Here is a 26,390-nt window from a genome sequence, read left to right on the forward strand (position 1 = left end):
AAAAAGCAAGCTCCTTGTGAGGACCAGTGCTCAGAAGAGCCCTCACCTCGCCTGCCCTCCACTGGAGAGCAGGGACCACAAGATGGCCGTGATCTACAGCCAGACCCTGACCACGGCCCCAGGGACAGCCTGCCTTTCAGGGCACAGGTGTTAACACGCGGCACCCTGTCTGACAGAGACGTGTGTCACCTTAGAAGATGCCTGTTCTAAGAAGGACGTCTGAAAGCCTGCCCTGAACTGTGCAGTGTTCAAGTGCAGCCCTGCCCCTGCTGGTGTGACATTTCATCGTCAAGGACAAGCCTTGGGGTATTCCTTGCATCACATGATTTACAAAATCTCCAGCCGCTGGGTTTGCTGGGGCCTGGGCACGACCTTCTGTGTAGACTGGGGACTTGTCCGCAAGCAAGTGACCCCCTCTCTGCTGGAAACGGTCTCTGCTTCCAGCTGCAAAACCCCGGACTGTGTCCGACCCTAAGAAAACCAAGACCACGAGGCTCTATTTGGAAGTTTTCTTTTTTGAATATAACGGAGATGTGAGCAGAAATAACTGACATTCTGCCTGAGTTTTTTTTTTTTTAAACATTTTATTTCAAAGGTCAACAACCGAGAGGCAACACCCGAGGCAACAAGTGGTCAGAGAACAATCGGAGTTTGTCTGAATCAATAACAAGATGCCACGTATGTTCCCTAAGCTTCTGTAACTCATTACCCATTTCAATAAATAAATTCGCTCCAGTGCTGTGTCGCCAAGGACAGGCCCAGGTCTGTGCGTGGCGTCATGGGGGAGACAGAGGGCTGGGCTGGGGGCCCGGCCTTGCCGCATCCCCCCCGCGACCCCACCCGGGGCCAGTGGCTTTGGGGCCCTTGGGGCTCCGGTGACGGGAACCCCCGGGGCTCCGGGGCGGCCGCCTGTCCTCCAGCTTGTCCACAGGCTTTGACGGCTTCACCGCAGTCCACCCTGGACCGTTTCCGGGTGGGTGCAGAGCAGGGGGAAGCGCTGGGGACATCTTTTGGGTGACATGATGGGTCTGAGCTCTTTCTTGGTTTTGATGCAGGCGTCAGCTTTGTCCTCGCAGAGGCGTCTCTGCTGTCCGCACCCCGACTGCCTGCAGCATCCTGACTGTCCCCCGGCATGTTCCTGCCATCTGAGCTCCACCCACTCCGACATCCCGCGCTGAAATACCTGAGAGAGACCGAGGCTCCCCTGGGCGCCGCACACCAGTCCTGGCCGCTGACACGCAGGATGCAGAGGGGCCACCCGGCGCCCCGAGGTGCCAGTGCGTGGGGCTCAGCGGGCGGCAGCCAGCACTGCCCACGAGCTGCTCCACCACTGCCGGGGAGCTCCACGGCCCGGCTGACATAGTACCAGGATTTCTCAAAGTGGCTTGTGTGTCTTTCCCAGGTGAATGTGCAAAAGGCAAGGGTAAATCACTCTTTTCAACACAGGATCCTTTATTTGAACTCTTCCTTGAAAGACAGTTTGTGGAGGACTGGCCCAGCCTCCCTCCACGGGACTCGAGGGGTCAGTGCTCCTTAAACCTGCAAGAGGAGGGTGAAACAGCAGCTGGTCACCCAGCCTGCAGCGCTCAATGCATGCCCCAAGCGCAGAGCCTGGAGCTTCTCCCTTCCCGTCCTGAGGCCTTGGGGACAGAAAAGGGGAGAGGACACAGGAAGGCGGAGCAGAGGCAGGCTGAGCCTGGGAGCTGCTCTGTTTGTCCGAAAGCTGCAGCTCAAAGAACAGAACAAAAGAGGCAAATTTCCCACATTTTTCCCCTCCATTTTGAGGAGAGATTGCCGGGATCGTATCCACACCAGGTATTGATTAGGAAAGGAAAAATGAGCGTGAATGAGGCGTGCGGTGCCAGGGACCACGGAGGAGGTGTGGTCTTTTAGGAGAAGCAGGTGCGGCAGCAGACAGGCCGGGCTGGTGCTCAGAGGCTGAGGGGCGCAGGGCGCAGGGGGCAGGGGGCAGGGCGCAGGGGGCAGGGCACAGGGGGCAGGGGGCAGGGCGCAGGGCGCAGGGGGCAGGGGGCAGGGCGCAGGGGGCAGGGCGCAGGGGGCAGGGGGCAGGGCGCAGTGGGCAGGGGGCAGGGCGCAGGGCGCAGGGGGCAGGGCGCAGGGGGCAGGGGGCAGGGCGCAGGGGGCAGGGGGCAGGGGGCAGGGGGCAGGGCGCAGGGAGCAGGGGGCAGGGGGCAGGGGGCAGGGCGCAGGGGGCAGGGGGCAGGGGGCAGGGCGCAGGGGGCAGGGGGCAGGGCGCAGGGCGCAGGGGGCAGGGGGCAGGGGGCAGGGGGCAGGGCGCAGGGCGTAGGGGGCAGGGCGCAGGGGGCAGGGGGCAGGGGGCAGGGCGCAGGGCGTAGGGGGCAGGGCGCAGGGGGCAGGGGGCAGGGGGCAGGGCGCAGGGGGCAGGGCGCAGGGGGCAGGGGGGCAGGGGGCAGGGGGCAGGGAGCAGGGCGCAGGGGGCAGGGCACAGGGGGGCAGGGCGCAGGGGGCAGGGCGCAGGGCGCAGGGGGCAGGGCGCAGGGCGCAGGGGGCAGGGGGCAGGGCGCAGGGGGCAGGGCGCAGTGGGCAGGGGGCAGGGGGCAGGGCGCAGGGGGCAGGGCGCAGGGGGCAGGGCACACTTACAGAGGTTGGTTTCCCGTCGCCGACCCCGGGCAGCTCAGCTCCTTGTGTATGAGGCGAAGCAGGAACTGCACCCAGAGCAAAGACAAGGCCACGGTTACTGCCGGGAGACCCTGGGGGTGGTGCCTTGCTGTCACCGGGAGGGTGCTGGAGCAGCCCCAATCCCCGGGAGCCCAACCCAGCGGGCGCTCAAGGTCACTGTGTCTGCGGCTCTCCCGTGGGGCACTGGGGACCAGCTGCCCACGGAGGGGCCTCTTCCTCAGAACGTAAAGAACTTAAAAGCCTCAAGCAGAGCGGCGGGAGTGCCCCGCACAGCTGCCCACGGGCCAGGTCCCAGGGCAGGGCTGCTGGGCACTGAGTCCCGTGTGTCACTGCGGAGGCCGTGTTCCTGGGAATAAAGCCCTTAGGACAGATTCCAGCCAGAAGGATGTCTGTTTAAAAGGAAACCAGTCCAGTCATAAAGTGTCCACATGGGAAAAAGACAGAGAGTGAGGACAAGGTGACCCATGGTCACGGTGACACTGCGGGAGACTAGGGTGACGGAGGACCAGGCGAGGGTTCGCAGCCAGCGGCACCGGAGGCTGCCCGGCCACCCTTGGAGCAGCCCTGTTTCATGGGGTAGCTTCCCGGGCCGTGCCACCTCAGGGCCTCCTGGTCGCCCCACCAACTTCTCAGACGTGACAGAAGCGGCCGTCTGTGTGCACTGCCCAGCAGGGAGAGGGCCTCTTGGCCCCAGAGCCCGCCCAGGTGGCTGCAGCCCCGTGTGACGGGGGTCAGAGGGAGAGGGGAAGGCCCGGGGCTCGGAGAGCAGGGCCCCAGGCGTGATCACAGCCAGACAGTGCGCAGGCCCCCAGGGTCACCTGCCGGGTTCATGGAGGTCCAGCCTCAGACGTGGCAGGAGGTGAAACTGGCCTACTGACCCCAGAAGAGAAGAGGCGTGTCTGGTCTTTAAGGCTGAAAAGACTGTCCTCAGGGGAACCACCAGCCATCTGCTGACTGTCCTTCTTGCTCTATCTCCCGCAGCGATTCTGGCTGTAGTCTCTCATCTAACCTAGCCGGTGCCTCAGCCTCACAGTTATTGTTTGCCTGTGATGTTTTCCCTTTCGTCCTTTCTGACATTTCAGGTGAGTTTCCTGTAAGTAACTGGAGTCGGGGTTTCCAGGCCAGTGTGCCGTCCGCTGGCGACCACAGATCCGCTTGGACCCTCTCCCACACCCCTCACACCTAGCTCCTTTCTCTTCAACGACTGCTTCGACCTCAGGTTCTCCAGTTTCTTCCTCTGGGACTCCTCCTGGACGGTGCTGGGCCGTCTCATCTGAGCCTCCAATCTCTATCTGCTCCCTAGTATTTTCCATCTTTCTCTTTCTGGGCTGCATTCTGGATGATTTCCTTATACCTGTGTGTCACCAGCTCTGTCTTTTTTAGTTCTTGTTCTTTGCACATGAATTCAGGTCCTTCTTTGCCATCTTTAGTAATTTTTTTTTCATCTTTTTAAAATTGGAGTCTAGTTGATTTACAATGTGGAGCCAGTCTCTGCTGTACAGCAAAGTGACTCAGTTATACACATATAGACAATCTTTTTTTTTTTTGCAGTATGTGGGCCTCTCACTGCTGTGGCCTCTCCCACTGTGGAGCACAGGCTCTGGACGCACAGGCTCAGCGGCCATGGCTCACGGGCCCAGCCGCTCCGTGGCATGTGGGATCTTCCCGGACCGGGGCACGAACCCGTGTCCCCTGCATCAGCAGGCGGACTCCCAACCACTGCACCACCAGGGAAGCCCTAGACAATCTTTTTTTATATTCTTTTCCATGATGGTTTATCACAGGATATTGAATATAGTTTCCTGTGCTCTACAGTAGGACCTTGTTGTTTATCCATTCTATATATACTAGTTGGCATCTGCTGACCCCAAACTCCCAATCCTTCCCTCCCCCACTCCCCCTCCCCCTTGGCCACCACAGTCTGTTCTCTATGCCTGTTTGTTTCTGTTTTGAAGATAGGCTCATTTGTGCCATATTTTAGATTCACATATAGGTATTATCATATGGTATTTGCCTTTCCCTTTCTGACTTACTTCACTCAGTATGATCATCTTAGTAATGTTACAAGTGTTTATTTTTACAGTTTATCTGATAACCCTTTTGCCTGCCGCTTGGGGGTCTGTTTCTTGTGCGTGTCACTCCATCACAGCAGGCCGTTTCCTACTGTTTCCTGATTTGGGAGTGTGAGCTCATCTGCAGCTGGGTGTTAGAGACCCCATGCAGCGGGGGGTGAGCTTTGTCCCTCTCACATGGTTTGGGATTTGCTTCTGCCGAAGAACCAGGTATATCACCACCCTAGAACCAACTTTACTTAATTTTTTGTAGGTGTTATGTAATATTTACATAATGCTAAGTTAAAAAATGGGAGGTTACTGTAAGCAGGTCCATGGCTAAAAGTTCTCAGGGAAGACTTCCCCCCAGTCTGGCGTGTGGGCTGAGATGGCACAGATCCTGGCTGTCTTCTGTACCACTGTGCAAACATGCATGCTTTCACTACACGCAGGGACCCCCGACGGTCCAGGCTTGACGAGGGGTCTCCACTTCCAGCTCCGCATCCTGGGCCAGCCCAGCACCTCGCCTCTTAGTCCCAGGGCTGTGGGAGGGGAGGCATAACCATCCAGCCCCTCAATTCCTGAGACGGACGACTCACCCTGGCTGCTCCAGCATCAGCTTGGGTACTTATTTTAGTTATCTTTACATTCTGGGGTCCTGGGGATATCCTTTCCTTTCTTACGAGTTTAGCTGTGCTTTAAAAGGAAGTTTAGTGTATATATTACCTGGTATTTCTGAAATTGAAGTGTTTTCGGCCTTAAACAGCCATAATGATGGAAGTTTCACTGCTACTTGGCGGAAATAATCTGGGGACTTAATTGAAGAGCTGCTTTTAACACCTAACAGGTTCATAAGTTGAGAGTCGGTATTTGATTCTGTATGAAATGGGGGGAGCTGTGTCTTAGGGCCTCCGGGAATGAAAATATAAAAGTTTCATTTAATTGATGGAGTTGATGTTTCCAAGATCCTCAGCTCATTTGTAATGGGATCAACATTCGGTTTTCCGGGTGATGCGGAGGAGACGGTGGCTTCAGGTCTGGGACCCTGCGCTGGGTGACCAGTCGGGGGGCGCGGTGGCCACTCTTGCAGGTGGCCGCTGCAGGGCTGTGCCGTCGGGACCGGCCTTCTCCATGCCGGGGAAAGCCTCCGACCTTCGTGTGCAGGAGGGGACACACGTGGGGCGCAGAGACCGCAGTGCTCAGCGCTGCATGGGCGGCCCTGGCTCCTGTTCTGAACTCCAGCCCTTTGGGTGCGGGAACTGGCCGCTTCCCCAGTGCGGCTGACTGGGGGCAGGAGGGGTACGGGAGCAGTCGTGGCACCGGGTGGGAGGCCAGCTCGGTGCACCGTCCCCTTTAATCCCCACAGTGATCCCGTCCCTGGTGCTGTTATTCTGCCCACTTCACAGGTGGACGCTTCAGAGCAGAGGGGCTCAAGAACCCGCCCGAGGCACACACGAGCCCCCTCTCAGCCTCTTTCCCATCCTGCTGGAAACCACCTGCTGCTGCTTCGGACATCTGTTTAAACCAGAGAAAGGGCCTAGGACCACGAACATTTAGGGGTCTGTCACCGGCCCAAACTCTGCCAAGAGCCGCAGGCGTCTGCAGGAAAAAGTGCCACTGGTGTTTGGCGGACAGCCACAGAGACACTCGTGAAAGCTGCTTGGGTGAAAAGCAAGATGACTCACCACTAAGGCACAGGCGTCTGCAAACATCAGCATGTAGAACACGTTGCTCCATCCCGACGGGGAGAGGAGCCCGGCCAGCAACGGGCCCAGCGCTGCTCCTGGAACGAGGCAAAGGGACACGCGTGGTGCTGTGTGCAGAAAACTCTGGAACCGTGACTACCCAATACCCAGGCCCAGTAAATATACAGGAAGGTGCTCAACACCGTACTCCTAACTTAAAAGAGCACATTAAGGGGACTTCCCTGGCGGTCCAGTGGTTAAGACGTCCAGCTTCCACTTCAGGGGGCACGGGTTCAATCCCTGGTTGGGGAACTAAGATCCCGCAAGCCACGGCACATGGCCCAAAAAAAGAAAAACCACATTAAACGCTAAAATTTCACTCTCACCTGTCAGATTGATAAGGGATAAAAAAGCCTGGTACTTGTACTGGTGAAGGCAGAATTGGTACAAGCTTTTTTTGGACGTAAATCTAAAAATGTGTCTTCACTTTACAATAACCATTCTTTTGACCCAACAATCCCATTAAAAAATTATTATAAAGTAGTCAGAACCTAATGCACAACCTTAGACATTCTTATGCTATAAAAATATTTGGTTAAATATGAATAAGGTTCGTAGATGTTAATACTGTACCACTGTTAACTTCCTGATTCTGATCATTGTACTGGGGTTATACCAGGAATTCCTTGTTTTGGGGTAATACACGCTGAATACATAGCTATTGGTAAAAGGGGCAGCATGTCTGCAATTTACTCTTAAGTGGTTTGGGAAAAAACATGCACGTGTATATTCATAAGTATATACGCATGTGTGTATACATATGCGCCCGTGTGTGGGTGTGTATGTATAGAGAGAGACAGAGAAAAGAGAGAGGGAGGGAGAGGGAATGATAAAGCAAATGTGATTTCTTTGTACTATTTTTGAAACCTTTTTGTAAGTCTCAAATTATGTCAAAATAATTTTTTAAAAAACGATAAAACAGGGCTTCCCCGGTGGCGCAGTGGTTGAAAGTCCGCCTGCCGATGCAGGCGGTCCGGGAAGATCCCACATGCTGCGGAGCGGCTGGGCCTGTGAGCCATGGCCGCTGAGCCTGCGTGTCCGGAGCCTGTGCTCCACAACGGGAGAGGCCACAGCAGTGAGAGGCCCACGTACCGCAAAAACAAACAAACAAACAAACAAAAAAACCCGATAAAACAAAAGAAAGCAAATATTCCTCAAAATATCCAAAGATATCCGTTTAAGAGTGTTTGTTGCAGCAGTTGTTTATTTTCCTAAGAGAGACTGGAATAAGTTATGAAACGCGCGTAGGATGGTTCAGTGGCTTGCAACAGGAAGAAGCACGGAGAATTCACACCAAGTTACTGAGATTTAACTGCTGAGAGACAGGATGATGAGGGTCTTTCCTATGTTAGACGTGCTAGTGTTGTTCTAAGTGCTCACACAGCGTGCTTACTACTTTTACAATCGGAGAAGCAATCGTGTTTTTTGAAAGTCACAGAAGGACTCCAGGTAAACGTGGATTGTTCACACGGCTTATCTCTTCCCTCCTGAACACCCCAGGATGAACCATAGCTGAGTTAAAAAAAATTAAAACCCACAAGGAGACGGGTGGATGAGAGAAGGCACTGCTTTTGAGGATGGGATTTAAAGGGCGTGACTGGCACGGTTTTCCTTGCTCACGAGAAGGGGCCGGGGACTCCCAGCTCAGAGCCAGACTGCCCAAGTGCACGAGGCAGGGGAGGGGGGTCAGGAGGAGAAAACAGGATCTGGCTGAGACTCTTCTATAATGAACTGTTAGATACGACCCTCTGGCCCCTCTGATCCCAGGTTTCTCCTCCTCAGCATCACTACACAGTGATCACCCCCGCACACACCCACCCCCCAGGAGAGCAGAAGCTTAACCTTGCCTCCCAGTGGCAGTGAGGTCACATCCCTGTGGGTCCTGGGGGGGGTCTCCTCCTCCAGACCCCAGTCGGACCCCGAAGACCAGCAGTTGACATGCCCCCCGTGCAGAAAGGGCTTCTGACGAGTTCTTAGTGGCTCCGTCTTAAATATGAATATATGACGGGATGGCCAAGGTTCACCTGTGTAGAGGAAAGCCTCAATGTGAAAGCAAACAACCTGGGAGGAGGAGGAATCTGGAGGAAATAAAGAAACTGTGGAGAAGAACATTCCCAGGAAAATGTCATACCCTCCGAGAACTAACAGAAAAAGAAGTTGAGTCATGCGAAACTCCCACTTTTGTGTCTGAAAACCATCCAACTTCAGCAATTTCACAGCATTCAATCTCACAACACCGCATCCAAGAAGTAAGAACAGGATGCACTAAAAGGGCAGAATGACACTAAGGAATATAACATTGTGATGCCTGAACTAAAAAGTTCAGTACGGAAGTTGGAAAGGAAAGCCAAGAACATCTCTGAGAAAGTAGAGGACAACCTCAAAGACATCGTCAGGCAAGGAAAGAAGAAAATTGAAGGATGAATCCAGAAAGTTAAACATCCAACAAATAGGTTTCCTAGGAAGACAAAAACAGTAGAGGAGACTCGTCAAAGAGAAAACACAGCACACTTTCCCAGGGATGCAGGGCATGTGTTTCCAGACTGGGTGGGCCCCAGGCGCCCAGGGCATGGGGGATGCAAAGAGGCTGCAGAGGTACAGCGAGCCCGGGGGCTTCCAAGAGGAAAGACCAGAGGTCAGAGGTGGAGGCCTGGGCTAAGGGTGACAACGGGCCTCTCTGTGGTGACTACGGGAGCTAGAAGACACTAGAATTCTGGAGAAAAAGGACGCTCAGCTAGAATTCTATACCCAGACTATCCACCAAGGGAGAGAACTGAATCCAGACCCCACAGACTCCCGAGCTCTCAAATCTGCCTCCTGCAAACTATTCCTCGGAAGCTACTAGGAGACGATTTCCACCAAAGAGGAGAAGTAAACACGGGATCTAGGAAACAGGAGTCCACGGTGGGCAAGACATGAAAGGGGCTTGCAGGAGGGCGGTACAAGCAGCGCTGGGATGAGAGCCGTGTCCTAGGCAGAGCACAGGGGTCACGTGGCTGCAGAGCCCCTCACAGGCTGCCGGCCATGCTGGAGAGGAAGGAACAGCCGAGACAGAAATGTAAACAAAAGGGAAAACAGGACATTTGTTACTTTGGGGAAAAACAAAAATGTGCATATTAAGGGTGTGCAGTTAAAGTTTATTTCTGGGCTCAAGAGTGAGCGAAGTGAAGCAGTCAGGATGGCTGGGGAGGGGGAGAGGAGGGGCTTGGGGAGCAGGGTCCCCAGCTTCCTCACCAGGAGGACAGCAGTGAAGGTCGAAAGGTGATGGATCAAGAAACCTGTGAATGTGTATGTGGGGAAGACTGGAAAGAATGGTCGAAAGTGGTGGCTTCTAGAAAGAGGGGGCGGAGGGGGCGTGGGCAGGGGCCTGGCATTTTGCATTATAGCAAGTTTCTAAGACTGCTATCTGGTTTCTAAAGTAACACTGTGTGTTACTTTGAGAAAATAAAAATTAACTTGAAGAAAGTCAGGGCTCTCTTTAATCGCTCTGCATAAACATATAGAAACAGCTAGCCTTGCAGCCCACCGGGATGCCGTTCTCAACCCTGCGAACGCACCACACACATGAACTGGTCTCCCTGCAACCGTCTGGCTCTGGTGAATTGCGAGAAGGCACCAGCTTGTTCACAATTAGTCGAGCTGTCTCCGTCGGAACCAACATTTACAACATTTAATAAATACATCAGGGTAAACGCCTTGTGAACAGAATTTCTGCTGGAACAGTGTGCATTCCCGCTTGAGCCTGGCTTTGCTTCCATCTACTTGGGCAGCACTTAGGCAGAGAAACAGTGGGGGAGACACAGTGGTGTCTGCATGCCGTTTCCATGGCGACCACCTCCCCTGTCCCGGTGCACTGGGGCTGCCAGAGCCCATGGAGTCTCAGTCTCAGCCAGACCCCGGATGCAGGACCTGCAGCGAGCGCAGAGGTCAGGGATGGTCTGAGTTAGCCTCTGCCCTCCTTCTGTGAGGGGTGACAGGCATCCAGAGCTGGGCTTTGGTGCCTCCTGCAGCTCAGAGCCTGCCCCCGATTAGAGACGCAGAGATTCTGCCCTGGGCCAAGGACTTCTGCTTCCCTCTTGTTTTGAGAAGGAGATCAAGAAAAATGTATTCTTTAGGCTACTTCATAATTTCCTTCTTTTTATTTTTTTATTTTATTTTATTTTTTTTTCTTTTTTGCGGTATGCGGGCCTCTCACTGTTGTGGCCTCTCCCGTTGCGGAGCACAGGCTCCGGATGCGCAGGCCCAGCGGCCATGGCTCACGGGGCCAGCCGCTCCGCGGCATATGGGATCCTCCCAGACCAGGGCACGAACCCGTATCCCCTGCATCGGCAGGCGGACTCTTAACCACTGCGCCACCAGGGAGGCCCGGTAATTTCCTTTTTTTTAACCCCCCATCTTCTGCTTTAAAATGCAATCAGGGCTGCTGGCCAAGCTCCCAATTTGCTTTCAGAAAAGGGTGTCACAGTGGACGCTGGACTGACTCAGACAGAGGCCTCTGTGGACAGAAGGTAGAGAGGATGCTGCCGGGTCACACAGCCCCTCAGAGCCGTGCTCAGCCCAGGAGTCTCCCGACGGCGCATCTTCCAGGCTGTGGGAAACTTCTCAGGGGCCATGTGAGCCCGAGGGGGCGTGCTGGCAGGCTGCGGACACCCGTCACACGGCACGGCCCCCTGCCCCACCTCCCTAACCCCAGACCTGTACCCCGATTCCCAAGAGGTGCCCCCAAGGGGATGATCTCACCGAGAACATCAGAGTGGTGACCACTGTCACAGTGCAACACGAGCAGGGACTGGGGAGGCCCCGTCCCACGGAGCCGTGCAGGCTGAGGCCTCTGCTACCCGGCCCCGCATCTTCGAACCCGACAGCCTGGATGGGAGACCGCCCGGCCCACTTGCGATCTCCTGTCTTAGAGCCACCGGGCAATTCCTTCCTCACCCACTTACTGAGTGCCTGCTCCATCCCAGGCACCATCTCAGGACTCAGAGTACAAACGAGAATGAAACAAACTCCTGTCCTCCTGGGGCTTCCATTCAGGTGCAGGGATTGAGGACAGTACAGAGCAGACAGGTGGACGGTGCTCCAGAGGAGGGTGGGCCAGCGGGCAGAGGCCCTGAGCCTGGGCAGGGAGGGGTCCGCACACCCCAGACAAGGTGGACCGAGGAGGGCCCATGGAGAGGCCAGTATCAGGTGGAACTGTGCTTACAGAGCCGCTTTTGTCCGGGAAGCGCTTGGTTTACTGCTACAAGGGTGATCCAGACCCCCCAGGGCCCCTCCCCACCTGGCCTGCCCTCTCATTGTCCCCCTACTTCAGGGGCCTGGGGCAGTAGGTGACACATCAGGATGCAACCGAGATCCTCCGCAGCAGCCATCGGGGCCACTCCAGCCCATCTCCCAGCTTCAGTTCCCGTGTCTCCAGAGAGGGGCCCTCGCCGACGCAGGAGCCCGGGGCAGGCAGCTCTGGGGTCTTGGCGGGAGGGGTCCCGCGGTCTGTGTGCTCCTCCCAAGAGGCTCAACAAAGGTCAAGGACGTTGCTGTCAGCCTTCTGACTCATGGATCAGGACGGGCTTGCTGTTTACCAGCTCCCATCTGCCCAGCTCAGAGCGGTGAGTTGCTCATTTTGCTCCTTTTCCCTCCAGAACATTCTACTGCATTCTCTCCAAGATCCTTAACGGGGCTGGTAACACTCGGAGGCTTGTGTGCCATGGGACCCACAAGTTCACCTGTCACTTATATTGAAATAAGATTCTATCTCCCTTGAAATGACTGTGATAAACAGTCAGTGGCCCAGCGGCCCATGAGCCATAGTCTGCCCACCACCGGCTTGGAAGAAAACCTGGGTCCACCTCCTTTCAGACCGAGGAAACCTTGTTTTGCCAGCCACGTGCACAGGTCTCCTCTGGAACCATCCGAACAAAGAGGATAGGCAGGGCCAGCCACCTGTTTGCTCTGGGTTTGCATGTGCTTTTGATCTGCTCACCTTTTAAGAAGGCCAGCTGATCCTGATATCACCAAGGCAACTGGAATCCTGGGCGTCTGTTAACTAGGATGTGACGATGTGTCTCCCCTAGGGCCACAATCATGGGCTAAAAGCATCCACGTACCTACAGACCCAGTTCCGTCAATGATGGCGGTCACGGTGGCCAGGGCGTGGGAGTTTCCCTTCAGACTTTTATGAGTCCCCTAGAAGAGAGGGAAACACAAATGTGAAACACGTCCCAGCAACAGCAGAGCAATTGCTCATGATTTTAGATATGCTTTTAATTTTAGAATAGTCTTAGAGTCACGGAAAATTTGCAAAGAGAGAGCAGAGTGTGGCAAGCCCTGCTCCCACTTTCCCCCGTGTTAACATCTTACACCTTTCGGCTGTGTTTCTCATGGTGAATGACCCACTACCGAAGCAGTACTCAGGAAAATCTACACTGTATTCAGACCCCCTGGGTTTTTACCTAGTGTCTAATTTAATCTCTCTCTGTCCCAGGATCTCACCCAGGACACTGAATAACATTTAGTCGTTGTGTCTCTTGGGGCTCCTCTTGGCTGTGACAGCTTCTCAGACTTTATTTCTGGGACTTTCCTTGTTTCTTGTGATTGGATGGGGTGTGGGTTCTGGGAGGGGACCACGGACGTGAAGGGCCGTGCTCATCACCTCTTACCCGGCATCCGTGCGTCAGTGCACACCTGCTGGTGTTGATGGTGACCCCTGGCGGAGGTGGGGCTGTCAGATTTCTCCCCTGAGAAGTTACTCTATTTCCCCCTCCCCACGCTGCCCTCTGTGGGAGGACATGCCTGTGCACAGCCTGCCCCTTAGGAAAGGGGAGGTGTTCTTCCTCCCCCAGGGCAGAGGACCTGCATAAACCCTTCTGTGCAGGACACTTGCCTCTTCTCTCCCATTTATTTATGGAAACTACCTTCTAACAGGGGATTTTGTATTTCAGTGCAGTGTGTCCTTCAGATGTCCGCACGTGGCCACCGCACGAAATGACCGTCTTTCCTATCAGGTGGATGAGACAGCCCTGCTCTCTCAGGGCCCCTAAGGTCGACAGTCAACTGTCATCTGTAAGAAGCCTCCCCTCCAGGGAGAACTGGTCAGGAGCCCCCATGGATTCCAAGGCCCTGGGTGGCCCTGCCGTGGCATTCACAACCCTGTACCTGAACTACTTCTTTACCATGTTGGCCTACTACCTGGAGTATGTCCTCCCAGGGCCAGGACCCCACTGGGCTTGTCCCTGAAGTCCCCAAGGCCAGCAGGGGGCTGGGCACAGAGGGGGCACCCGGGATGGGCTGGACTCTGCTGAGGCCCCGAGGCGGGGCTCTGGGGCACACGGCCACCAGCCTCCGGGGCTGCCAGGGCAGCTCAGAGGAGCGAGCCAGATGCTGGCTTCGGACCTCGGGCCTCAGACCATCTCAGCCCACTTGTTTATGGGATGGGACTGCCATGTCCCCTTATTTACTTCAGAAGACTCTTGGCATCCTTACTGGTCATCTGCAAAAGAGTGCTTATAGAAACAGACCATTTAACTAACAGAGACCACTGCGTCATGATGGAAGGGGCGGCTGCCCCGGGCAGCATCTGGCCCCGGCTCTGCGCTGAGCTGCCCGCACTCACCAGGTCGGCGGAGACGGCGGTCGTGATCAGTGCGTACGGCCCACTGACCAGGGCCCCGCTGAGGAGCAGCATGGCTGAGGGAAACAGAAACCGGGAGCGGGGATTCAGCCAGAAGAACAGGGCCCTGCGGGAGAGCCTCTACCGTCTTAGCTACTTCCTAGGTGGGCACCCCGGCATCACACACGGGTCGGGACACAGGCCGGTGCGGGGAGTGGCCACTGCTGGGGCAAGCGTCACAAACATCTTCCTTCAAACTTGCCCTGAGGTGTCCCTAAGTCCAATCACACTTTCCCAAAGATCCAAGCTCTGTTCAGAGGACCTGGTCCCTGCCTGCTCAAACCTGATGGGCAGCAGCTGTTGTCAAAAGCCAAGAGGGGGCTTCCCTGGTGGCGCAGTGGTTGAGAGTCTGCCTGCCGATGCAGGGGACATGGGTTCGTGCCCTGGTCCGGGAAGATCCCACATGCCGCGGAGCGGCTGGGCCCGTGCGCCATGGCCGCTGAGCCTGCGCGTCTGGAGCCTGTGCTCCGCACTGGGAGAGGCCACAGCAGTGAGAGGCCCGTGTGCCACAAAAAAAAAAAAAAGAGAAAAAAAAAAGCCAAGAGGAACCGAGAGCCCCGGTGCCCGGGCACAGACGGGACCACAGACGTAACCACAGACATGACGCGGGTGAGCGCCTGGATGCCACCACCAGCCACAGCCTCGTCTGCAGCAGACAGGGCTTCCTCTCTGCACCCGCAGCTGCACAGCCCAGCTCCGCCTGGGCGGGGCCACTGAGCTCATAACCTGTCCCCTGGGCTCACTTTCCCAGACCATCCTCTGGTTCACATTCCTCTGTGCGGAAGCTTCTGGACTGAGGGGTCCCAGGAAACTCCATGGTCTCCTTGGATCAGGAACCTGCCCTCTGGATGACTTTTTTTTTTTTTTTTTGCGGTATGCGGGCCTCTCACTGTTGTGGCCTCCCCCGTTGCGGAGCACAGGCTCTGGACGCGCAGGCTCCGGACGCACAGGCTCAGCGGCCATGGCTCACGGGCCCAGCCGCTCCGCGGCATATGGGATCCTCCCAGACCGGGGCACGAACCCGTGTCCCCTGCATCGGCAGGCGGACTCTCAACCACTTGCGCCACCAGGGAGGCCCTGGATGACTTTTAATGGGATCCCTGCCAAGCCCCACTGATGTCATGTGACAACAGAAGAAGTAGTTACTCAGGGTCAGAGCCATAATTTGATAGCGCTCCTTGCAGGACGTTAAAGATAGCAACTGTGCCCAGAATGGCAGCTGACAGAGCAGCTAAGAGGGGACGGTGCCCCTGGGCTGGTGATGCTGGGGGTGCAGGTCTCCGCAGCCCCGCCTGCTGCCTTCCGAGGCATGTGCGGCTTCTCTGAGTGCCTCCTGCACTGGGCACCCAGAGCTTCTCGCCGCCCCAGCCCAGGGGCCTGCACCCTCCCACGCTGGCCCTTAAACCTGAGGCCTCAGGTCCAGGAGCAGAAGTCTCTATGGTCCCCTCCCATCTGCCCCCCCATCCCCCAAAGAGGGACACGGGGACAATTTTAGCCACATCGCACAAACTGCATGCTTCTTTGTTGATTTTAAATTTCATTTCACAAGGCTGTGTGGACAAAAAAAAAACTGTGTGTGAAAGAAAAGAAAGGCCTCATAGACTCACCGATGGTGGCTTCTAGACCCATTTTGCTGATGGCAGAAAATACGTAGAGCTGTGAACGGTGTCAAAACCAGAGAAAGACAAAGGTTTACGACAACTGGCTGAGAGGTTACCCAGGAATCTGTATTTCTGAAAAGTGATTCTCAGGCAGCCAACCAGACAGTGGAAACCCCGAGAAAGGAAGGAAGGCCACACCGCCCTGGCAGGCTACCCAAAGACGGGCATCCAGAGTGCTCGGTAAACTGTCCCCAGGCTTGTCTCAGACACACAGGGTCTGATCACCCTGTGAGCTGGGAACCCAGGGGTGTGTCCCCACTCTGAGCTCCCAGGGGAGGGGCCTGGGTTTGGGGCAGCTCCCCCTGAGCTCCGTGTCCCCTCCCAGGCTGTCTGTCCTGAACACCAGGGCCTGGGTGGCGAGGGGGCCACACTCAGCACTTCTGAGTCAAGGTTCTTTGAGTGTCTGTGCTGGGCAGTGTCCAAGGCCCCAGGACTGTGCAGGGAGCAGTGTGCAGGGAGTGTGCAGTGTGCAGGGAGAGTGTGCAGGGAGCACTGTGCAGTGTGCATGGGGGAGGGGGAGAGTGAGAGGGGGCGGGGGGCACTGATTGGGGCTGAGGTGATGCCAGTTCCCAGAAACCAGAGCCCTGAGAGGAGGGGGCCCGGGCAGCTGGCGTGTGTGCTGGGGGGAAGACAGAGAAGCTGTTTCCAGAGGCACAGGGGCCCTGATGAGGTTGGGGGCTGCTCTCACCGTCGGGGCTGCGAGCAGCAGCATCAGGCCGCAGGTGGAGGCCCTTTTCTCCAGTCGATCGGAGATCACACCTGCCAGGATCCCACCTGCAAGGGAGAGGGAGGGTCCTGAGGGGCGTGTGTGGCCAGGGCAGGACCCCGTGGAGAGGGAGCAGGACCCGTGTTGCAGCAGCGACAAGAAGAGAATGAGCTCCTCTCCAGACCCGTTTCCAGAGCCCGTGAGCAGGAAGCTGCCTCAGCGCTGGCGACCCGTGACCCAAGGGCACCTAGGTCCAGGGGTCGGCTTTCAGGCTGGCCTCAAAGCCCCTTTGCCTGTGAGGGTCCTAACACCGCCCGTCTGTCGCCCACGTGAGGCGTGCCCTGGTCCCCAGGGAGCACCAGCTCACGGCCCAGGATGGGGAGGGACCTGCCCTCAGAGGCCCGGCTCGGGGGCCTCCCAGTTGGAAGTCCACTCAAAGAGCGTGCGGGCCACGGGCCTTCTCGCAGCACCGCAGTGGTGAAGGCTTTAGTCAAAGTACAACAAAAATGAACTCACCGAAGATCCCGCCCACATCAAACAAGGTGGAGAGCTCCCCGGCCTTCTTGGCATCGAGGTGATCTAGTCACGGGACAGCAGGGCGTCACCGCAAGCAAGTTGCAGCAGCGCGCGAGCCTCACACAACATTCTTTTGTTTCAGAAGCGTGATTTAAACCAAGCAGCAGTTATTAGATCCATTATCAGATTAGAGTCAAGGTAGTAATTACAGAGGAGAAGGGAGAAAAAGAGTCCACTCTGCGGGCAGACACACAGAAAGGATGGAAACCGAACACTCTTAACCGTAAGGTGAGGATTCCCCGGCTCGGTCTAAGCATCACCCCGCCTTTGCTCAGGGTCCCCCTCGGGGCAGCCGTGAAGTCAGACACGGCCCGAAGGCGAGGCAGGGCCCGTGGGGCACCACCTGGGGAAGGCGCTGGCCTGCAAGAGCGCTCTGGACACGGACCATACGACCCCCAGCGTTCAGGCCGGGGGTGGGGGCGCTGGAACCTTCTCCTCCAGAGGAGGAGACCGAGGTGTCCTCACGCTCAGCTCAGGATCCGTCGCTGTACTTAGCACAAAGCCTGAGCTTCAAGCTGGATTCCGGCTGGCCAGCGCCTGGAGGTTTGGGAGCCTCTGGCCTGTGAACCAGGTCGTGCCCTTCCGAGAGGCCCGAACGGCACGTACTGGGAACTCCGCTCCTTTCAAACAACCCCTCAGATGGTAAATGACGGTAACTCATGATGTGAGCCCTTCGCAGCCACAGGAGACTGCTGGGGTGGAAGGCGCAGGGCCGGCCTATCAAGGGCCCACGTGTCTACGCTGCATGTGCCTTGCCTGCGGTAATGAGTGGAGGTTGCTAGCCCGGGAAGGAAGCTCCGAAGCCCCGCCTTGACCGGGTCCCTGCTAACACAGGGTGGTCCCCTCACCGCCTCCACAGCCTCCATCCCCGAGAAACTCAGCCCTCTGGCCTCGGGCTCACATCCACCTCTGCTGGTCCTACGACACTGCCAGGAATTACTGGTCTGTACTCTGGAGCCCCCATGTCCCACATGTCTCCTCTTTTCACGTTCGCTAGAGCCCACTCCTCCTGGGGACCCTGGTTTCTTTGCTTTGTCCTCACACTCCCTGACCCCGGGGCCCAGAGCTCGGGGCCCTCCTTGACCATCCCTGTCCCCATTTAGCCACGGCTGCAGCCCCTGCACAGGACCTCTCCCTGGAGGAGCTGCTGGTCCCTGCCCATCTTCCCGTGTGGTCACTCACGGGACAGGGAGTGGGCGTTACTGCGGGGCGAGTCTGCTCTGTCAGAATCTCCAGCTTCAGCCCCTGCTGGACTGGAAATGTGAGACAAACTGTCCGCTCCCCAGAATTAGAGCTCATCTCCAAGAAGCAATTTCCAGGCCAGTTCCTCAGCCTTTCTTATCTCAGATCCCTCAGGCCTCTGCTCCTGTTCACCAGCTGCTGTGACCCAAAGGCCGATGCAGCCTACATTTAAAAGCACGCTGCCCCAGATAGGAAGAACCCCGTGGAATTTGTAGCCACAGCTGGGATATACCGTGTCAACCCTTCACACCCCATCCAGGTTATCATTACGGCAATGAAACGTGGCTGTCTGAATTCTTTTTGTCTGTACGTTTCTACTAATCATGTTGTTTGATTCAAAAGCATCATGCATCCCTTTCCTTTCCAAGACTGTAGACACCAGTGGATAAAAGGGAGTCCCGATCACAGACCCTGCCCAGAACCTCCCAGCTGTGAGGCTAGCCGCAGGTACTCACCTACATTTGTGATGTACAGTGGAAGCCAGAAGAGGAAAGTATAGCTGACCAGCTTGGCAAACAGCAGACACAGAGAGAACTCGATCACGCCCTGAGAGAGAGAGAGCAGGGGTTCACCCCGGAAGTGGACTCAGCAGGTTTGCTGAGATATGCAATAGAATTACACAGCACTTCATTCCCGTAAAAACAGCCCTCATCTTGGGTCTGGTTTTAGCACCTCCAGATGCACGGATACTGTATCGCTGTGGAGGACGTGCGGTAACTGGAGAACTGACCGATACGGACTCTTACCTTTTAAGGTTGAAATTCAATGTCTTTACATCGGATTAGAGTCAATAAAAATACTACTGGTTTAATTCTCACCCCACATCTCTCTGAAACTTAGCTATTAAAGGGGTTCTCAAAGGGCACAGATGTTGTGCAGAGTCATCTAGTTACTGAGTATTTATTGGCTATGTCTTTTTCCCCTAAAACTGAAATCACTACAAAGGATAGAGATCTGGAAACACACAGCACAAACAATTCCGACTATTCTGTAAGATACACAGGCTACCCCCACCTGCCTGGGACTAAGCAAACGAGTGGGTGTTGGGGAAACACCCAGGGAACCAGGCAGAATCCTGTAACACCCCCTCCCCCTCCAAGTACAAAGGCCCCTCCATGCCCCTGCCTCTTGTTTGTGGAGAAGCTGAAGTCTCCCAGGCCTCCCGGAGTCACAAGGGAATAGGCTTGAGCAGTTAATAACTAGGATAACAGAGTCACAGAATCTTTCAGTATCTGATGCATATTCCTGAGTTGTTTTACAGATACTGTAACTGCCACCGGAGGAAAAAGCTGACTGCATGATGACCAGACTGTAGCCATGACAAAGCTGCTTCATCTTCAGCAGTACTGGATCTATGGTTAGCACAGTTCCGAGAACTGGCCTCAAGAGAACGGGATTAACACTATCGCACATAATAATCTCTGTCTTTGTGGGCATCAAAATATTGCATTGACCAGAAAATTCATTTGGGTCTTTTCGTAAGGTGTTATGGAAAAACCTGAAAGAACTTTTTGGCCAAGCCAATAACTGTAGCTTGTTCTGCCCATGAACATAAGCAGGCAACTAAAATTGTCAGCAAAGAGGTGCCCCATGTCAACTTCTCCCACTCCGAGAATATGGCATCCTATGTCAGCATGAAGAAGTTATAGAAGATGGACCTTCCCCCATGAACCCACAGAAATGGGATGATGCTCTGACAAGGGGGCTCTGTCAGCAGCTTTTGGAAGGAAAGAGCTCTCTGCAGGAGATGCCCCGTCTCTCGTCACTTTAGCAGAGCTGTACTGTAACTAACCTTAAACCAGGCACCCCCATGGTCTACGCGTCTCTGGCCTAAGCACACCTGTCAAATCTTTTGATTACACAATACCTTGCCTAGCCTGTTGGTTCTTTCTTAGATCAAAGAAGTAAATATGAAGAATAAGTAATTAATATCGATGGAGGACCAGATCTCTTCCTTAGCTTCCCTGTCAGTAAGCCTGTGAACAAATTGTGTGAACAAGAGAGCATCTAAAGAAAGACCACAAGAAGTCAACAGGCCTGCACACAAGCCTGCACACACTGGGGGATGGTGACAACTCGGACCCCTTATCTCAATGATTAACTGAGATTTCTTCTCCTTTTCTCTTTAAAAACTTTCATGGCCGAGCAGAATCTTTGGAGTTGGTTTTGGGGACATGAGTCCGCCTTCTCCCCGGGTTGTCAGCTTTTCTGATTAAAGCGACTTTCCTTTCTAACCGACACTCGCCTCTTGAGTACTGATTTTCGAGGGTGAGCAGCAGGACCTGAGTTTGGTAACGCCCAAAAGGGAAACGTAGATCTTGATGAGGATACTGAGGTTTGGAGTCTCACGGCTACTGTGAAATGCTTGTGTTCCACCTTATGTCTGCGTTTAGAAAGAGGTGGCCCTTGTGAGACAATAAGTCCAGATATCACTTGGGAAGTTTGAGTGAGAAATTGGATAACACTAAGGTACTGACCCCCTCCCCTGCTACTCCCAGGTTATACTGCATAGTTACAAACATCCCTCAAAACTAGGCAAAGCACACAATATGCAATTCATGTCAGTGCCTTTGAAATTAAGCAAGTTATGTTTTCACAGTCAGAGCCAGTATGAGGGTGTGTGTGGGTGAGGTACTGCATGCTTACCATGTGCCTGGCATTGTGCTTATTGTGTAGTTAATGATCTCATTTGATCCTCAGAGCAGCATTAAGTAGTAATTCAGGTCCTGAGCCTGTGTTACGGCGAGGAAGTGGAGGCCCAGAGTGGTTAACACCCTTGCCAGGCACACCCAGCTCCTCTGTAGCAGGGCCAGGTCAGGCCAGGCCAGGGCTCTGAAGCCTGTTCTCTCCACCACCCCACTTCTATTTATAGTGTGCACCCTACTTTTTAGCAAAAGTATTTGAGGTGGCTACACAATAAGGTACAACAGAAAAGTTACTTCTTGTTATTAGCAACATTTAAAAAATAACTTCTTAATTTAGAACCAGCATGTCCTCTGGCCAGCCCACAGAGATCGTTTTTAGTGACCCCAGGAGTCCAGGCCTGGCCTTCAACATTCTCTTCTGGCAAGAGACCGGCAACAGGGTCCTCCACAGCCCAGTTTCATCTGGGTGCTGGCAGAAGTTTCTGTTCGAAAGCCGAGGTTCTCAGTTCTTTCACTTCTGGGCCATGATTCTAAGGCTCTGGGTGCACTGTTTAGCTTCCAGCTCCCACATGGTCGCTACGGAGCCTCTGGGTTCTCTCGGCTGGTTTTCCCCGAGGCCAGCATGAGGGAAGCGATCTTGCTGTATGAGACCCACGTCTGTTCCCCTGAATAGGACCCAAGGGCAGGAGCCCAGGTGTTTCTGAGTGTGGCCCATGGGGTCGTCCATCCCGGCCCCCAGGGGCAGGGTGTGCTCTCTCCTCTCATCCTGCCTCTGTTCTTGGCTCTGTCTTCATCGCCCTCCACGGGCTCCCCATTAGAAGAACACAGCTCCTCAAAGTCCTCTGCATGGCTCCCCAGAGGCTCTGCTGAGGGAGCCCGTGAATTTTGTATACATAATCTACATATATAATATATTTTATAACTATTAAGAGGCGAACACAACTCTGCAGCCTTATTCATTCCTGAGCTGACCTGTCGGCAACTTCTGGTTCATGCTATGGATTTCTAATTTATGGATTACGTGATCCGGAGAATCATGGATTTCTCTTTTTAAGCTTGATTATCAACAGGCCAGTTTCTGTTCATAGTAAGCATAAATGCCCCCGTTTGAAACTCTCCTGGGCACGTGTACTCACGGGAATTTTCAAGGCCCCTACGAAGCTGATGGCCGTGACGCCGCCCCCGCCGTCTGCCGGGAGAATGACCACGTGGTTCTGGTGGCCGGAGCGCTTTCCATCCGACAGCAGTAAGCACTGCATCTCTGGGTCCTGGAGACAGATCCCGTTGAAAAGATAAAAGAAAAGAAAAGAAAAGGTGTCACCAGGTAGTCTATTTGGTCGAGGTGTGGTAAGCTGCTCCACTAAAGGTCTTGGGGAATGGCTTGGATAACACCCTCACTGTGGCCATTGCTTTATGACCATTAACATTCACGTGGTTTTGGGAAATACTAACTAAAAACACACAAAATCCTATCCTTTGATCCAACAATTCTAGGACTCTGTGAAAAATAATTTGGGAAGTGGAAAAATACTTATATCATAAAATTAATGTCACACCATCACTGAGAAAAATTGCTAAAGTACATCCATATAAATATCTTGCAGTTGTAAAAAAAAAAAGTTTGTGAGATTTGATGACATGGGAAGGTGCTTACGATACATTAAGTAATAAGACATCATTCAAAAGCACATTTTCATTATGATCTCAAAGAATGTTTAAATATGTACCTATGTAAGTAGGAAACTAAAGGATTTATTTATAGGAAAAAAGAAGCTAAATTCTAAACCGACAATGGTTATCACTGAATGGTAGAATTACATGTAATTTGTATGAAATGTCGATAAATTCTTTCCATGATCCTGTATTTTTTAAGGAGTTCACAAAGGACATATACGATCAAAAACAATATTATTTTAAAATTCATAAACCAATTCCACTATTTCATAAATTCTGATTCTGGACATCCCTAAAGGACAAAGTTTATCTTCATTAGGGCTTCCCTGGTGGCGCAGTGGTTCGGAGTCTGCCTGCCGATGCAGGGGACGCGGGTTCGTGCCCCAGTCTGGGAGGATCCCACATGCCACGGAGCGGCTGGGCCCGTGAGCCATGGCCGCTGAGCCTGCGGAGCCTGTGCTCCGCAACGGGAGAGGCCACAACAGTGAGAGGCCTGCGTACCACAAACAAACAAAGTTTATCTTCATTAAAACAAAGAACAGTGGTCCTCAACTCTGGGGGGGATATCAAGTCAGAGCAAGGATGATCATCTAAAAGTGTCCTTCATGAGGGCACTATATAGGTCAAGGATTGAAAAAGAAATGTTTCTATGTATATTGGACTTACCACAAAACCAAATAGGTTTTATTGTACTTATCTCACTGTAATCTACACGAGTTAGATTAAAAAATGCAGTTAAATTTAACAAAATAACAATGCATTGCAGTATCCCACTCTTGATATTAGAATTCTCTTCTGGTGAAAGACAGAAATTGGGAAACGGGCTGGCAGGCTACAGCAACTGCAGCCCTATGGGCACTGAGCACCCAGCGCCTCACCTCTCGGGCAGCAAGGGCTGCATCACTGAGAAGCCCAGCGCCCACCATGACTCAGGCATCGAGAACTGGCCTTTGGTGAACATGGTCGCAGGTAACCACGTGCCCTGATGTTTCAGGATGCAGACAACAAACCCCCGTGTGGAAGCAGAACATCCTCCTGACGACAATTCCGCAAAGGTATATGAAGACAGAGAATTATGATTTGAGTTTGGAAATAAAGTTTTCTCTCGTGAATTACACCGGCTGTCCAGTGTAGGAGACGAAATCTTTAGTTCTCCACCCTGGCATCTCCTGGGGGCTCTGAGAGACCCTGGTGCCCAGGCTGCACCCCAGACCGAACACTGCAGTCTCAGGGGCAGGCCCCAGGAGAGCCCGATGTGTACTCAAGGCTGAGAACCACTGGAAAGACTTTTTTAACACTAAGTGGTCTGACTGGTGGACCATGAAACGCAGCCAGATAAAGAGAAAAAAGAAAGTGAAAAGACTCTGCTCAGCCAGGACAGTAGTAATTGCAGGTCCAGCACAGAAACCCACCAGGTCACAGCCCGGGGTCAGCACCTGGCCCTTCCTTGTTCTGTAAACTGGGCTGGTTGGCCGTCCCAGCCACCCAAGTCCAGTCTTTTGCAGTGCCTGCAGGAGACAGAGGGATGCGTGAGGTCACGGCGGGTTTTCCAAAGCAAATGAGGAGAGCAAGGCTGCCTCTTCCTCGGAGCCAACAGAGACCTGCCGGGAGGACAGGGCAGGGGAAGCGGTGTGCCTGGAGCCCCCAGGGGATCTGCTGGGGTGGGGAGCCCTCAGTGGGCTGGGGGCTTATTCAGCTGGGGACCCGCCTCTGAGGTTTATACATGCACAGGGTGAAAGGGCTCCGTGTGATGAGAGCAAACGCACACAGGGAGTTTGCACGGATGACGGCTTGGCCTTGCCTCACACGTGCTGGCCTCACACGGAGTCGCGCTGGCACGCTGGGTGGAGAAACCTTCAGCATCAAAACACCCGCTCAGCGGTCTTTAAGTGGCCGCTGAGCCACAGCCAATCAGAAAGGCCCTCAGAGGGGTGGGAGAGGGTTGGACTGGGAGGTTGGGGTTAGCAGGTGGAAACTGGTATACAGAGAATGGATAAACAACAAGGTCCTCCTGTAGGGCACAGGGTACTCTAGTCAATATCCTGTGATAAACCATCACGGAAAAGAATATGAAAAAGAATATATATGTATGTATAACTGAGTCACTTTGCTGTACAGCAGAAACTAACATGACATTGTAATTCAACTATATGTCAATGAAAATAAATTTAAAAAAAGATAAACAAAAATAAGAACACAAAATGGAAAGAATGTAAAAAGAAAAAAAATAAAGAAAGACCCTCAGAGAAGCCAAGGATGACATGAAGGACATGTGACTACAAAGACGACAGAGGTCGACATCCCCAAGACGACATGATAAACACCCACGAGGGCTGGACGCAGGTCCGCTGCGTGGCAAGAGACCCCGGAGCCTCTTTCTCTTTGTTCACATTCTCTTCCTTGACCACCCCCTTCTTTATGTATTTCCCCACGAAGTCTAAGAACCATGCCTGGCATAGAAGGGAATTAAGCAGTCCCAGCTGAAAAGCAGTCGTGATCAGGGTCCTGGGTAAGGCTGCACTCTGAGCCCATGGATCTGAGCCAGGTCACTCTGGGAAGGGTGACACCAGTGTGTCTTGCCAAACGTGTGGGACATCCTGCCTACTGACCCAAGAGCCACCTCCACCACGTGAGCTCTCCACGCTACAGAAGGGCAGGGACCAAACAAAGCCTGGTTAGCACGCAGGGGCCAGCTGAAAGGGGACACCCATCCACTGCGGCCAACACCTGCCCGGTCATGTCCACATCAAAGTCAGCCTGCGGCGTGGCCGGGCCTGAAACAGGACGTACGGGGGCCTCTAAATATGTAACTGTCTCTTTGGTGACATGTTAGTAAACAGACTTTAATAGAAGGAACCGAAAAAAGGAAGAGGGAAGTTATGCTCAGAAGACAGAGCTAGCTTTACTGGTCAGTAACTACATTAGAACACAGGGCCTGGCTCTTGCCTCAAGGAAAAGATAAGTCTTCAGTAAGAAGTGGAGAGGAATTAGAGCCATTTGGACATTGATTAAGACCTGATGCTGTGGACTGATATTTGCGTTCCCCACAGATCTGTACGTTGAACCCCCATCTCTAATATGATGGTACTGGGAGGTGGGGTCTTTGGGAGGTAATGAGGCCATGTGGGTGGAGCCCGCACGGTGGGATTAATACCCTTATAGGAAGAGACAGCAGAGAAGTTGCTTCTCTCCCTACTCTGCCACCTGAGGATCCACAGAGACGGCGGCTGCCTACCAGCCAGGAAGAAGGCTCTCACCAGACATCACACCTGCTGGTGCCTTGATCTGGGACTTCGCAGCCTCCAGAAACAAATGTTTGAAATGCGAGAAATAAATGTTTACTGTTTAAGCCACCCAGTCCAGGGTATTTTTGTTACAGCAGCCCAATCTAAGACACCTGCTTCTGATGTACACTCAGAAGTGAGTAGAGATTTTAAAGCATTTCAGTTGAATTTCACTAAGATCTAAGAACCAAGATGTATGAGACACCATTTTTCCCTCTTCCATTCTTTCAACCACCAGAAATAACTTCCTTGGGCAATAAAGAAGAAAAAGTAAGAAGCCTGTTTAGTACATGTATCCTTTAAGCTAACTGATTTAAAAAGAAAAGAGAATATCTTATACTTTCAAGAATTAAAACCAAACCTAAAATGCCCTTGCGGCTCCATGTGGTCAGCTAGGCAGAAGTAATGGGAGGAATTTCTTGGAAGGACAGTCACCCTTTGGTACCTGGGATCCGCAGGGGATTGGTCCCAAGGATCCCCCG

At 53.8% G+C, this 26,390-nt stretch overlaps 1 protein-coding gene across 1 annotated transcript in view; it reads right to left on the bottom strand.

Annotated features, from left to right (window-relative positions):
• Positions 1-599: 599 nt before the first annotated feature.
• Positions 600-26,390, bottom strand: part of SLC37A1 (solute carrier family 37 member 1) — a 68,180-nt gene continuing 42,389 nt past the window's right edge. Inside the window, exons 11-20 of the mRNA XM_060098452.1 lie at positions 22,087-22,218; positions 18,761-18,851; positions 17,004-17,066; positions 16,470-16,555; positions 15,728-15,776; positions 14,064-14,137; positions 12,559-12,637; positions 6,398-6,495; positions 2,623-2,687; positions 600-1,539 (exon numbers count right to left, since the gene is read on the bottom strand). Coding sequence (XP_059954435.1) covers positions 1,524-1,539; positions 2,623-2,687; positions 6,398-6,495; positions 12,559-12,637; positions 14,064-14,137; positions 15,728-15,776; positions 16,470-16,555; positions 17,004-17,066; positions 18,761-18,851; positions 22,087-22,218 — 753 coding nt within the window. The 3' untranslated portion in view covers positions 600-1,523. The remainder of the gene's footprint in view (positions 1,540-2,622; positions 2,688-6,397; positions 6,496-12,558; positions 12,638-14,063; positions 14,138-15,727; positions 15,777-16,469; positions 16,556-17,003; positions 17,067-18,760; positions 18,852-22,086; positions 22,219-26,390) is intronic.

This window comes from Mesoplodon densirostris, chromosome 5, assembly GCF_025265405.1.
Source record: "Mesoplodon densirostris isolate mMesDen1 chromosome 5, mMesDen1 primary haplotype, whole genome shotgun sequence".
Classification (NCBI taxonomy): Eukaryota; Metazoa; Chordata; class Mammalia; order Artiodactyla; family Ziphiidae; genus Mesoplodon; species Mesoplodon densirostris.